A 14260-nucleotide genomic window follows, 5' to 3' on the forward strand; every position below is an offset into this window, starting at 1 on the left:
CCAGATCCGCCCGCACAGCCGACGCCCTCATCTCCTCCAGCTCTCCTCCAGCACTAGTCGTCGCTGTTTCCAGTGCCGATCCTGGCCTCGTGGGTGAGTTCTTGGAGAATCATTGCTTCCCGATTTCCGCTTATACACTGAATCTCTGAACTTGTTGTCCATGTTATAGTGTGTGCTTGCTTGCACAGCTTTGTACTATCAAAATAGAGTGTGTGCTTGCTTGCTGTCCATTCAACATGGGAATCAGGCGGGTTAGTTTGGTTTATTTGGTTCTATTGTTGCTTTGGGCTAGTTTGGTACGTATGGGTTCAAATGGGTGCTTAATAGGAACGGACTGGATTGGTCTATGTTGAACAGAAAATCGAACTGGACTGGGGTGGTTTGGTTTGATGTCGTACAAACTGAAATGGTCTGAACCCGGGGGTTCAACCGGCACTGTCGCACCAATCGCAACCCACATGAACAAACTAATCACAATGCTCAAGTGTTTCTCTGTGTTGAGAGTGGATGTGTTGACGCCCAGGACATGTTAGTACTGTAACCTGTAAGCTGTAAGCTGTAACTGATGTAATCCTGACGTAATGAAAATTGCTTTGAGGATCTGTCAATTATACAGAGCTCTCCATGCCCAAGCTGAGAAATTCTTGTTGTCAATCTGTTTGATGCCATCATTTTCTTACCATCATATTATATGTGCCGCTCAACATTCAACCTGCTTTAATCTGTACTAGTATTCAGTTTGTACCTCATCTAGCACACTGCCTAAAATTGCCACTATTCTTTCAATGAAATTAGTAGAATTACCTTGTGATTCCTCTGTTTGCTTCACATTATGGTTGCTCTACTGCTAGTGTCTTACTAGCTTGTTTTGACTCATCGTGTTCCCGCTTGTAGTTGATTTTCCATGTGCCTAAGTATATGGGTAGTAAACGTGCAAGCAAACATTTGAGCTCAAACCCATCCATGCTATGTACTATACTATACTGAAGAAGTAATGTAGATGAATATATATGCAGTTTTTGAAACCATCCTCTAATCTTTGCTTGTTTTTACAGTTTGGTGCTACAGTTTAAACCATCACCTAATCTGTGGCTTATCTAGAAATTTTGGCATGAAATTAAATCTGGCTGCTTGTTTACATTCAAAGTCCATATATATGATGCTGAAATAAATGAACACCATATATAGAGCACTAGTACTAATTTATGTTCTATATATAGTGGCCGTTCAAACTTGTGAAATATATAGAGAACACCATATGATCTGATGCGTGCTCTCTTGCTTGGTGTGTGTGCAGTTTGGTACCATCCCGTGGGGAGGGCCAGGGACAAGCTGCTCCGATCCGGCGAGGATGCCCACCATCTATTGTTAAGGTGATCTCTCTCTCTCTACATATATATATACATATCCTGTTATGATGATTCTCAGCCCCGCCCCGCCTTTAAGCTATGCATTCAGAAGAAACATTCTATAGTAAAGTATGGGGTTGTTGATTAAACTGCTGCTGTGTTCACTTCAATGAGAAAAGGTGTAGTTAATTCAGGTTGTGAACATTTCTTAGGAGTTATATTAAGACACATACTGTATGAGAAAAACTGCTGCTGTTGTGTTCACTTCAATGAGAAAAACTGCTGTTGTTGTGTTCACTTCAATGAGAAAAACTGCTGCTGTGTTCACTTCAATGAGAAAAACTGCTGCTTTGTGCACTTCAACTGAGTTACTCCTTTTTTGAATGGAATGTTCATAATATATTGCCTCCAGTTTTTCTAATTTTCATCAGCTAATTCATGTAACAGGGCGTCCGTGGAAGGCCCAGTCCTGACTCTCCAGTGAGCCGGCATTTGATCGCTATTGAAGGAGCTACATGTAGAAGAAGAAAATACTTGTAGAGCTTGTAACTGATTCCCATAGTTGTAGAGCTTGTATCAGCTAAGCTTGTATTACGTGTAACTTGTAGAACTTGTAAATGCTACAGCTTGTAGGACTTGTCATTTGTAGAGCATGTAAATAAGCTTGTGTATGCTACAGCTTGTAGGACGTGTCATTTGTAGAGCTTGTATTGAATCTGGCTATTGTTATTTGAAGTATCTTGTGTGTTTTTCCTTGCCAATTTAACTACTAGTTATTTTCTTATTGTCAAATTGAAATATGAAGAATCTGGGCCTAATAGCTAGGACCCACTTATCAGAACCTGACAAGTGGGATCTGTTTGACTAGTGGACTCATTTTATTAAAAAAACTAAAACTGTTGTACAAAAAGGCCATGACCCATAAAATAAAAAGGCCAAATTGTTGGGCTAGGCCCATGTAGCTAGAGAAAATTAATAGAGAAAATATACAGTAAAAAGGCCGAATTGTTGGGCTCGGCCCATGTAGAAAATCGAATTGGACCGGGCTGAATCTTGTGCCACATCAGCTTGCCACGCTGGATGCCTACGTGGCCTGGGGGAGGTTGCTAGTGACCAAAACGCCACAGTAGGAATATTTTGGTCGTAAACGTCTTTAACCATTCCAGAAGAAAGGTCGCTATAGTCAGTTTACGATGGCCAGCTTTTGACCTTCTGTTTTTGGTCACAAAAAGGTCATAAATGGAAATTTGTGACCTTTCAGTGACCAATAGTGGTGGTCATAAGTTGACATATTTCTTGTAGTGAGGAGATAAGTAATTAAGTGACAAGTAGATAAGGAAGCTCTGATCTTGTAAGAAATTCTATCCAGGTGAGGAGATTAGTTAAAGGCCATAGAGATTATATGCACGCTAGCTGGCATCAAACTATCAATTAAACAAAACAAAACAAAAACAAGACAAGTGCAAGCTCTTATTCTGCTTAGCCCGAAGAAACGGAAGTCTGACACTATTTCATCAAAGCATGCCACATTTTTAATATTTTGGAAATATTTAAGTAAAAGTATTGTTTTTGGTTGTTTTGCTACAAACTATTACGAACCTCGAACTACTACAACATAATATTGATCACACAAGACATGGACACAAATTTGTGGATTCCCTTAACGAGCCAAGAATCCTAATCACGGGGTTCTGGAAAATCATTTCCTAATAGTTTTTTCTTGTATTTAATGAATTAATCAAAAGCGTTGGTAAGATTCAAATCACAGCCATCAATCAAACGAAACTGAGGCAAACAAAAACATAGCATTGTACCAAAAATGTGTAGAAGAGAGCTTGAAAAGGATGGTTCAAAGCTGACAAGTGGCATCATTTGAACCAAAGTGCTTTTAAAAGTGGTAGGTCTAGATAGGATCACCTTACACCACAGGGGTCTTCCTGGTGGTGTTGTCGAGCACCTTGGTGGGCACCTAATTGGGACCTTCACCAATAGCTGCATGTCCTTGGCTCCCTTCACGACACCAACTGGTGACTGCCGATCACCTCAACCTCTCGATGATCTGCTTGACGACATTCGCAAAGCAGATGAGGTCAATGACTCTCTTGGGTACCCGCATCTCGAAACTATTCCAGGTACTGGTTCCTAATTAGCAAGCTAGAAAGCGTTGTTAGAGAAAGTTCTTTTTATGATAGTTGCCTTCAGCGGAAGCACAGAAACAGATAACTGATTTGTGAAAGCTTCAACGTCTATTTCAAAAAGTGTGATTTTGGCACATATACCAATAGAACCATATTGAATCGTCATTTTCTCGGCACATCACCTAAGTACAAACAACTTTATTTTAGGTTAATCAAGTGGTAAATGACTAACTATGAGTAATCTATTAATAGCTTATAGTGAAAATCATAGGCAGTCGCAGATAAAATTGTGCAAGTATATCATAAACATTCAGAGACTACAGTGGAGCAAGCCACTTGCACTGACCACTAGTGTTTTGAAGAAGCAAAAAATAGACTGGCTAACCATCAGTTTTAGAACCTCGTCCTAGGAATAACTTAGTTTAGCATCATCAGGGTTGATTAAAGACATCCACAAGCAGCAAATGAAGGAACTTTCAAGTTGGAAACTCGCAACCCTCCCTTTCTCTTTAGGCAGGCCGCAGGCAACAAGACGGTAGCAGCTCCAACAGTTGTTCAATGCTCAATTTTTTTGAAGGAAAAAAATGCTTATATGATTGGCATATAACACAGAAATAATATATGTACAGTATATGCTGCAACATAACTTTTGTATCAAACACATGAATCCTACTACGAACACAGTTTGCATAAACAGGGAGGGTAATGGTGCTCACCTGTACAACTAGCAGCCCGGTTGCAGTGGCACGACAGAGGAAGAAAGTGGCCTGTACTGGTTGATAACAAGCATGGTGATGATGCCCATAGCATCATGCCAATCCATTGATGACACAATTACCCAAGCCAAAGAGCCCAATCCTGAATTGTAAGCAAAGCATAGCATCAAAATTATCAAGGACGAATACTATTGAATACTCTTACGTTTCAGAAACATATCTTGGTCTATAACTCATAATCCCTTGGTTACATATTGTTCCCTTGCTCGTAGAGCCAACTGCTTCACCTCATCGGCAATAGTAGCAAAGCATCAAGGACAACACACACACATACACTTGGTAATTTTCCTGTAAGATAGCTCACATGAGATGCATGTATCAAATAAGTGTTAACTACACAGAGCAAGACAAGGCACATGACATTTTTCAGACAAATAAAGGATAAGATCAGTGTAGTGTCTCTTCTTGTCATAAAACTAAAGGATAAGATCAGTGCAGTATAGGCAGGGCAGGAGCAGGTACAATACAAATCGCGCAGGTAAATGGTATCCAACAGAGGTAGAGTGGTCACCTTGCTGGTGGTGGTGTTGAGCAACTTGGTAGGCATCCTAATGGGGACCTTTACCAATAGTTGCATGTCTCCCTTCACGACAACAACTGGTCGCTGCCGATCACCTCAACCTCTCGATGGTGATATGCTTGACGACATTCAAGGAGCAGATGAGGTCAATGACCCTCTTGGGCACCCGCATCTCAAAACTATTCCAAGATTAGCAAGCGATAAAGTGTTGTTAGAGCAAGTACTACTTTCAATTTATGATAACAGAAACTTTGACAGAAGCACATAAACAGATAATTGATTTTGTGAAAAGCTGAACCTCAATTTTTTAAATCTCAATTTTGAGACATATTATTGAATACTCTTATTGAATACCCTTACATTCCAAAAACAATTATCAAGGACGATTATCAAGGACGAATATTATTGAATACTCTTACATTCCAGAAACATATTTTGGTCTATACCTCATAATCCTCTGGTTCTAGATTGTTCCCTTGCTCTTAGATCCAACTGCTTCACCTCATTGGCAATAGTAGCCAAGCATCAAGGACATCACACACACCTACACTTGGTAATGTTCCTATAAGATAGCTCATATGAGATGCATGGATCAAATAAGTGTTAACTACACAGAGCAGGACAAGGTACAAGACATTTTTCAGAAAAAAGAAGTATAAGATCAGTGTAGTGTCTCTTCTTCTCATAAAACTAAAGGATAAGATCAGTGCAGTATAGGCAGGGCAGGAGCAGATACAATACAAATCGCCCAAGTAAATGGGATCCAACAGAGGTAGAGAGAGGTCACCTTGCACCATAGGGAGACTTCCTGGTGGTGGTGTTGAGCAACTTGGTAGGCATCCTAATCAGGCCCTTCACCAACAGCCACATGTCCTTGGCTCCCTGCATGACGACTACGTTGCTGCTGGTCACATCACCCTCTCCATGATGATATGCTTAGCAACATCAAGGAAGCTGACAAGGTCGATGACCGTCTTGTGCACCCAGATCTCAAACCTGTTCCAGGTGTTCGTACCTAATTAGCAAGCAAACAAAGCATTGTTAGACCAAGTACTATTTTCAATTTATGATAAAAGAAACTTCGACGGAAGCACATAAACAAATAACGAATTTTGTGAAAAGTTGAACCTCAGTTTTAAAATCTCAATTTGGAGACATATATAATAAGAATCATATGGAATCAACATTTCCTGGGCACATCATCTAAGTACAACAACTTTATTTTTAGGTTATCCAGATGTTGAATGACTAACAACAAGTAATCTTTTAATAGCTTAAGAGTGAAAATCGTATGCCAATCCTAAATAAAAATGCGCAAGCATACTATAAACATTCAGAGACCACAGTGGAACAAATAACTTGCATTCACTAGCAGTGTTTGGAAGAAGGAAAATTTAGATAGGCTAACCATCATTTAACCATACTGTGATGACAATGCCAAGATAGCCACGGCTCAATGGCTAGCACATATTATCAATGACAAATACTATTGAATACTCTAACATTCCAGAAATATATTTCGGTCTGTACCTCATAATCTTCTGGTTTTAGACTTTTATCCTTTACCCTTAGAGCCAACTGCTTCACCTCACCGGCAATAGTAGCCAAGCCTTTTTTATCTGCATCCTGTATGAACAATGCAAGTCAAAGAAACAGATGATATGACGAATAACATCAATTACCAAGTCGAACAACCCACCCTAACTACTGGAACAAACAAACCATGCTTAGACTGAGATCTGTTAATATGTGCAGCAAACAAGATAAGAAAATATTTGTTGAGAAGATGGGATAAAATTTATGTTCGATTGGACACTTACTCAGTAGATCTAATGCAGTTTATGTTCAATTCAATTCCATACAGACTACAAGTATATCAATGTGGAAGATATACAAAGAGGAATACAAATTGCATAGGAGGTAAGATGGCAGTGCTAGATTAAAAAAACACTGAACAAAGGAAAGGAGCGACTTCATATTGACTCAGCTTTATGTTAAAACCTCTATATACTGAAATGTATGATAATTTGATCTCATTAGAATAAAATGGGGTGAGGCTGATGCACTTGTCATCCAAAACCAAGAGGGAACAGATTTGTTCAAGTCAACTGCTAAGTAATTCAGCGAAAAGTACAAGGGGCAGTTTCAGTCTAGAGCTATAGCTATGGTGCTGACTGGTATCCAACTGTCAATTACACAAATATGTTTTTCATTGTTGATTATCGAAGTTTCCTCTATCAACATGACACGAAAGACAATAAGAGAAAATTACAAGGGAGTGGTAGAATGTCTTCCGTACATTGCCATATGCTCTTGAGATCCAACCAAAGCTGCCATTGTCCTCTTCGACCCAGCAGTGTCCATCCGGTATCTTCCGGATATCATGTGTCTCCAGGCAGCCCAATCAGCCTCTTGATCGCCTTCATCCCGGGGTCCATCGGCGACCTGCGTACACACATACATACAGCAGCACCAGGAATAAAGATCCAGTATCATCCAAAAGCATCAGGATTCAGGAAACGCCAAGCAAGGATGCAGAACATAAATAAACAGTGGTATTTCTTCCAATTTAAGCAAGGATGTAGTAGGCAGCCATCACGTATATGCAGAACATAAATAAGTTGAGCAGACCAACATCTAACTTGCTAACGAGTTTGTTTAAACTTTGCTTGACTAGAGACTACAGAAAAAAGCAAGAGACATGCACTTGACGAGCAAGACTGATTTGCTTTGTTGTGCTTCACACACACACACACACACACGCACACACGAGAGTATGTCCTGATTGTTTTACTTGATAACAAAAGACTATTCAAAAATTAAAGAAAGCCTTCAAAAAAAATCAGACATATCAAGTATATGCTTCTTTTCCTGAGCCAGCGAGTAAGCTAGTGAACATTAAGAGCCTCTCTGGGTCCTTTAGAGTATAATAAAGCTACAGATATTATTCTCCTCAAATGTACTTTTCCGGCTAATCACGAACCAATGAGCTTGAATCCGAGGGCAACGTTTGTAGAAATTTATCTAATCTGGACAGCATGATAAGTAAGCTATGGACATGACAGGAGGGGAAGGAAAGAGGGGAGGCATAACTTGGCCGTCTAGGTTCTACAGGCCTGTCAGGGATGCTGCAGCAGTCTCCTAGCTCATCATCGTCAAGGACCATCGCAGCAACGACCTCTCAATCTTCTGGTATAAGTAGAGCTTCACGTGTCTGCAAATAAAAATGTAATTTTTATGGGTCGCTCCAGTCAATTAGCAGGAGAAAAATTGCAACTACAAAAGCAACCCTGAATGTAATAATCCTCGGGTCAAACAACAACAAAAGGTTCGCACACAGGGAAGGAAAACATGCAGCAGCCTTGTAGCTAACACTGCTGGAACTAATCGAGAGGTTCATTCCTAACACAGACTGAATCAGGAGTATCATACTACAAAAACACACAGCCGCTGGAAACAAAAGGTTTATAGCAATATTGCTTTTGCTTTACACACACGTAGAGACAGACCAAGCACTTGATTCATTCCTCAAATGCAAGCCAGGCAGGAGGATTAATTAGCTGATGCTATTATTTACAAACTCCCACCCCACCTGTGTTGTGCACTGCTAGTGAGATTTAATCACACTGCATATATATGCTCAACCAAACATACAGGCCAATTCAAGTTGTGGCCAATGTGCCTCTCGTGAATTGCAATTCACAATCTACTGTGTGAACCACAGCTTGCGAGCAGGAGAACAAAAATATTGAGTACATGCTGATTTGAGGATAACAGAAGAAACCTGTAATTGCATAAATAAAGTACAGATGCTTTGTACCAAGATGAGAACGAGACTCGAAGTAATTTAGAGAAAGACAATTAGCAATATTTACAATTTAGCCAACATACTTTCATGAAGTTTAGGATGATACATGAATGATGAATCAACCCAATTTTCAGACAATGAATTTCAGAGAAGATGAACCAAACCATTGTGCTCCACATGATCGACCAATCAGTGCATAATCAAGCCCTATACTTCTAGACCTGGCTACTGACTGGTCGCTCACGTGGAGAACAAGTACTGTTTGATGCATCTTTTCTGATAAAGCCCTACGCAATCACCCTGGCTCCTGATTGGTGACTTCAACATCACCAGATTCCCCCACGAGCGTAATAACAATAACTTTCGCCGATCAGAGGCCGACGCCTTCAACGATACAATCGACCACCTTGCCCTCATAGAGTTGCCTCTACTTGACAGAGAGTTCACCTGGTCAAATAAAAGACAATCCACCACTCTAATTAGGTTAGATAGAGTGCTAATCAACTTAGCCTGGGATGCTATGTTCCCAAACTCTCACTTAACCTCTCTCACTAGGTTCATTTCGGATCACGTACCACTCCTAGTCACAATATCTACGTCCGTCCCATCTTCCCGCATTTTTCGATTTGAAAAATTCTGGGCCTCTTTTCCAAAATGTGCAGACACAGTGCGTGAATTCTGGCAGCCCACCCCTATTCATCGCAGGCCAACTGACCAGGCCGCCGCCCTCGCTGGGTGTATCAAATCTACTCGCTCGGCTCTAAAGTCTTGGGCCAAAACCCTAAAGCCCATCTATCAACGAGAGACTAACTGTAAACTGGCTATCCAGGCCCTCGATTTGAACGAAGAAATCGCCCCACTTCTCCCGCTCGAACAAAAGTTGCGCCTTACGCTCGCCAACCTACTTCAACTAATTATCAAACAAAAGATCGCCTTTTGGAAACAAAGGGGGAAGGTACGTTTGGCCATCGACGGTGACGAGAACACTCGTTTTTTTCACGCCTCCGCAACCCAACGTTCGAGAACAAATAAAATCCCTATGCTTATCCACAACAACGCGGAAGTATTCCTCCACGAACAAAAAGCACACATTCTAAAAGTTTTTTTTCCAACAACTGATTGGCACCACTAAACAGGCAGCATGGAACTTCAGTCTTCTGCAGCTATACCCCTCTCCCCTCCCCCAGCTTCGTGACCTAACACTACCCTTCTCACACGATGAAATCCACCAAGCCTTTCTCTCCGTGAACACCAATGCCAGCCCTGGACCCGACGGTTTTGGGCCAATCTTCAGAAAATTTTGGCACATTATCAAACCATCCATCCTACCTTTCTTTGCTGCCTTCCAGGATCAAACATGCTCACTAGAACGCTTCAACCGAGCCTACATGGTACTATTACCAAAAACTCAAGCACCAACGGCCCCTGATGCATTTAGACCAATCTCTCTCCAAAACTGCACGCCAAAGGCTGTTGCAAAAATCCTCACTAACAGAGTTAAGCCTCTAATACCGCTTCTCATTCACTATGATCAGACGGGCTTCCTCCATGGACGTAACATTGCCGAAAACTTCATTTATGCTGCAGACATTCTCAGTACATGCCACACTCGTAAAGCTCAAACCATGGTCTTTAAGTTGGATTTCAGAAAGGCATTTGACTCCATAAACTGGACCTCCCTCATCCGCATTCTTACAGTACGTGGCTTCCCCTCCATATTCTGCGACTGGGTCCATGATATCCTCTCCACTGGCAAAACGGCTATCCTTTTGAATGGTGTTCCTGGACCCTAGATACAATGTCGATGTGGCCTTAGACAGGGGGATCCATTCTCTCCATATCTGTTCATCATAGTCGCAGATGTCCTCCAAAGATTAATTGCCAAAGCTTTTCAACCTAACATCCTATGCCACCCTCTAAGACCCAATGAACCTTCGGTGACATTGCAATACGCAGACGATACTCTCATAATCGCTGCTGCTAGCGATGCAGCAACACTGATTCTCAAAAAAACACTCCATGACTTCGCTATGGCAACAGGATTGACGATCAACTACCACAAAACTGCTCTTCTCACAATTGCTACGGAACCTGAAACCCAAAAAAACATTGCTGCTACTATAGGTTGCTCAACATCCGATTTCCCACTGCAATACCTAGGCCTTCCACTTTCCCCTTCAAAATTACCGCTGACAGCTTTTGACCCTATCATAGATAACTTTCGAAAGTTCCTCTTTGGCTGGGTGGCGCGCCTTCTCTCTAGAGGGGCCAGACTCACCCTCCTGACCGCTGTCCTGGACTCCTTAACGGTCTATTTCATGTCTGTTTTCAAGCTACCAAAATCCATCCTGGCCAAACTTGACGCTATTCGGAGAGCCTTCTTCTGGTCTAACGAGTCTACATGCACTGGGGCAAGCTGCCTTGTCGCGTGGAAAAATGTTTGCAAACCTAAAGATACTGGTGGTCTAGGCATTAAAAATCTTGAGATCCAAAACCGCTGCTTGCTTATGAAATTTTCTTCCAAAATTCTGCAACACCCAGATGTCCCATGGACCCTCTGGTTCAACCAACAACACCCTTTAGGTATTGCTGCAAAAACTTCACGGCCCTCCTTTCTTTGGAGGGTTATCAACCATAACCTACCACTTCTCATTGAGCACACCTTTGTCATCACATACAATGGCCTCTCCACCTTCTTCTGGCTAGATAAATGGCTGCTGCAATCACCACTTCAAAAAGTTTTCCCCAACCTATACTCACACTCCATTGATGACAAGGTTTTAGTGGCTACTGTCTGGCAAACCAGCTTATTAACGTACCTGCGGAATCGTCTATCTAATGCTGCTGCTCGCGAGCTGGATTGCGTGTTGTTGTTGTTGCAGGATTTCCAACAGGTCGACCAACCGGACAAACGGTCGCTCACACATGGCCTGCCGTTCACAGCAAAGAACGCATACTCCACTATTGTTGCTGAAGACTACATCGACCCATATCACGACCTTGTTTGGGCCTCTAAAGTCCCGATCAAGGTCAAGATCTTCGCCTGGCTACTCCTACGCGATCGGCTAAACACGAAGGCCAACTTATTTCGCAAGCACATTGCTCAAACAGCTGCATGTCCCCGCTGTCAAGACCCTCATGAAGATGCGCTTCACCTCATCTCCTGCTGCTCTTATGCTACACAAGTATGGGCTGCCTTGGGGTTGCATGCTCCAACCTCTCTCGAAAACCTGCTTCAACACCAAACGCTTCCAGGCCTCAACCCCAACATCTGGCCATCCGTCACGCTCACTATATCTTGGAAACTTTGGGACTCAAGGAATGCACTAGTCTTCAGAAACGAGGATCATTCTCACAAAACCACGCTTCGCAACATTGTAAATGACTTCTCTCTCTGGGTGTTTAGGTTCAAAAAGAAGGAGGACAAATTATTCGCTAAGCAATGGCTGTACTTCCTATCCTCAGCTACATCCTAAAAGGCTGATGTAGTAACTTATCTCTATTGTAATTCTCTAAAACCCTTTTGAGTGGTAATATATTCAGGTGGGGAAGCTCTCCCCCCCGGTGACCGTTCAAAAAAAAAAGGCTGCAAAAATTAAAGAAAGCATTAAAGTTTGCAATCAGCAGGAGAAATATTGCAATCACAAACGCAACCCTGAATGTGATAATCCTCAGGTCAACCGGCAACAAAAGTTTGCACACAAGGAAGGAAACATGCAGCAACAGTACAACTACACACAGACTGATTCGGGAGTATGGTAGTACAAAACACACAGCAGCTGAAAACAAAAGATCCAGTATCCATCGAAAACATCAGGATTCATGAAATGCCCAACCAACCCAGACTCGCATATGCAGAATATAAATAAACAATGGTGTTTCTGTCCAATTTAAGCAAGGATGTGGCAGGCAGCCATCACGTATATGCAGAACATAAATAAACAATGGTGTTTTTGTGTTGTGTAGACTGCTGGAGGACTTGATTCGTTCCTCACATGCAGGCTAGGCTAGGCGGGAGGATCAAATAGCTGCTGCTGCTGTTATTTTCAAACTCCAACCACACCTGTGTTGTGTAGACTGCTAGTGAGATTTAATCGCACTGTATATATATATATATATGCTCAAGCAAACATTTAGGCCAATTCAAGTTGCGGTAGGAACTAATCCAAGTACTGCATGCCAGCCTCCTAACTACAGTAATCCAATCCATGATGGATTAGTCGCTAATTTATCCTAGTGCCAGATCCATTTGAATCACTGCCACTAATCGACACATCAGCAAGCTGCGGTCTTGATAGGAAGGGGATAGGAAGGAGGAGGAGGCGTACCTTGGGCGTAGAGTACAGGTCCTGCAGCCTGACGGGAGCGAGATGCTGCAGGTGTCGCCGGCGTCGAGGGCCATCACTAATCCCGCCCCGCCCCACCGAGAGCAGGGGGCGGATCCTGCTGCGGTCGGCTATGGTTCGTGGCCGGCCTCCATCGGGATGCTGCTGCTGCTGCCGCCGTAGGTGGGTGCGGATCCGGCGCCGTCGTCGCCGGAACAGATCCGTGGCCATCTTTCACGCCCCATCCATCCATGGGTGGAAGAGAGGGGTAGGGTTTCGGGCGCCGTGGAGGAGGCTAGGGTAGGGGATGGAAGGAGGAGGCGGCGGTCGTCCTCTGCCGGTGTGCGCAAGCCGCGGCCTGAGCTGCACGATTGGATCTGAGGTGTCCATCAAAAGGGGAGAGAGGGATAGGGTAGGGGGCGCCGGTGGCGAGGTAGATGGAGGAGGTCGTCGGAGGTCGCCGGCGGGGATGGAGGAGAGAAGGCCGCCCGCCGGTGGGGTTGGGGAAGAGGAGAGCTCGGCGGCGGCCGGTTGGGGAGACGAGGAAGGATTTGGGAGTGAATGGCTTTGGGCTGCTTGGGGTTGGGTCGGGGGTACTTTTGATGTCGTTTGAACCAATTTTCGCAGATCGCGCGCGGCGGGATTGATGAGCGGGAACGTTTTCGGCGATCCAGCGTGGGCGAGTCCATCGAATGCCATGATTGGTCAGATTACACATCCCACGGATCGAACCCCCTTCCCCTGCCGATCCCAGCCGTTCATTCTTTTTCTATCAGATCCGACGACGGACATCTCATGTTACGTGGATCATGCTTCCTAATACCCGATGGCCACCCGCTTCGATCCAAGTTTTTTTCATGTCTCACCATAAAATCTGGACAAATCAAGAAAATCAAGTTAAATATATGAAACTGGAAGTGTTCAAATGTTTTTTTAACTGCATGCACAAAGTATTTTCACCGTGTTGTACTCACCCACCCATGGGTTACCGTTTGTTCCCTCTCCTCCACCCAAAATGATAAATCATGCATTTTTTCTCGACTAGAACAATGCCCGTGCGTTGCAACGGGATATAAATATTGTAGTAGGTGAATTTTACGTGATTTACCTGTCAACAATAATGCAATTGTGTAAATAAATGTTCATCAAATTCTGTCCGTGAATTACCTTATAGTATTTTGATTAGAAATTTGGTAAGTAAATTAAAGTAGAATTGGTTCAGAAGGTAAGTAAATTAAGGTGATTGATTATCATATACACGGAAGGTTGGACGAAGGGGTGGGGGGGAAGAAAGTTGAAATGAGGAACTTAGGGAATTTTTCCTACGGGGAGACCAAATCGAGA

At 43.0% G+C, this 14260-nt stretch overlaps 1 protein-coding gene across 4 annotated transcripts in view; it reads right to left on the reverse strand.

The window, feature by feature from the left end:
- Window positions 1-13464, reverse strand: part of LOC119278734 — a 21956-nt gene extending 8492 nt beyond the window's left edge. For 2 of the 4 annotated variants that reach the window (XR_005137942.1, XR_005137943.1), the window contains exons 1-8: window positions 12920-13464; window positions 7083-7997; window positions 6314-6409; window positions 5571-5798; window positions 5230-5345; window positions 4775-4962; window positions 4204-4551; window positions 3267-3408 (exon numbers count right to left, since the gene is read on the reverse strand). Coding sequence is in view for 1 of the 4 variants with exons in the window: in XM_037560068.1 (XP_037415965.1) it covers window positions 7052-7228; window positions 12920-13147 (405 nt within the window). In the remaining 3 variants the exon portion in view is untranslated. Of the gene's footprint in view, window positions 1-804; window positions 911-3266; window positions 3409-4203; window positions 4552-4774; window positions 4963-5229; window positions 5346-5570; window positions 5799-6313; window positions 6410-6846; window positions 7998-12919 lie in introns of those variants that run through there. The other 2 variants (XR_005137944.1, XM_037560068.1) reach the window with 2 other exon arrangements.
- Window positions 13465-14260: the final 796 nt, after the last annotated feature.

This window comes from Triticum dicoccoides, chromosome 3B (genome assembly GCF_002162155.2).
Source record: "Triticum dicoccoides isolate Atlit2015 ecotype Zavitan chromosome 3B, WEW_v2.0, whole genome shotgun sequence".
In the NCBI taxonomy this organism is placed as follows: domain Eukaryota; kingdom Viridiplantae; phylum Streptophyta; class Magnoliopsida; order Poales; family Poaceae; genus Triticum; species Triticum dicoccoides.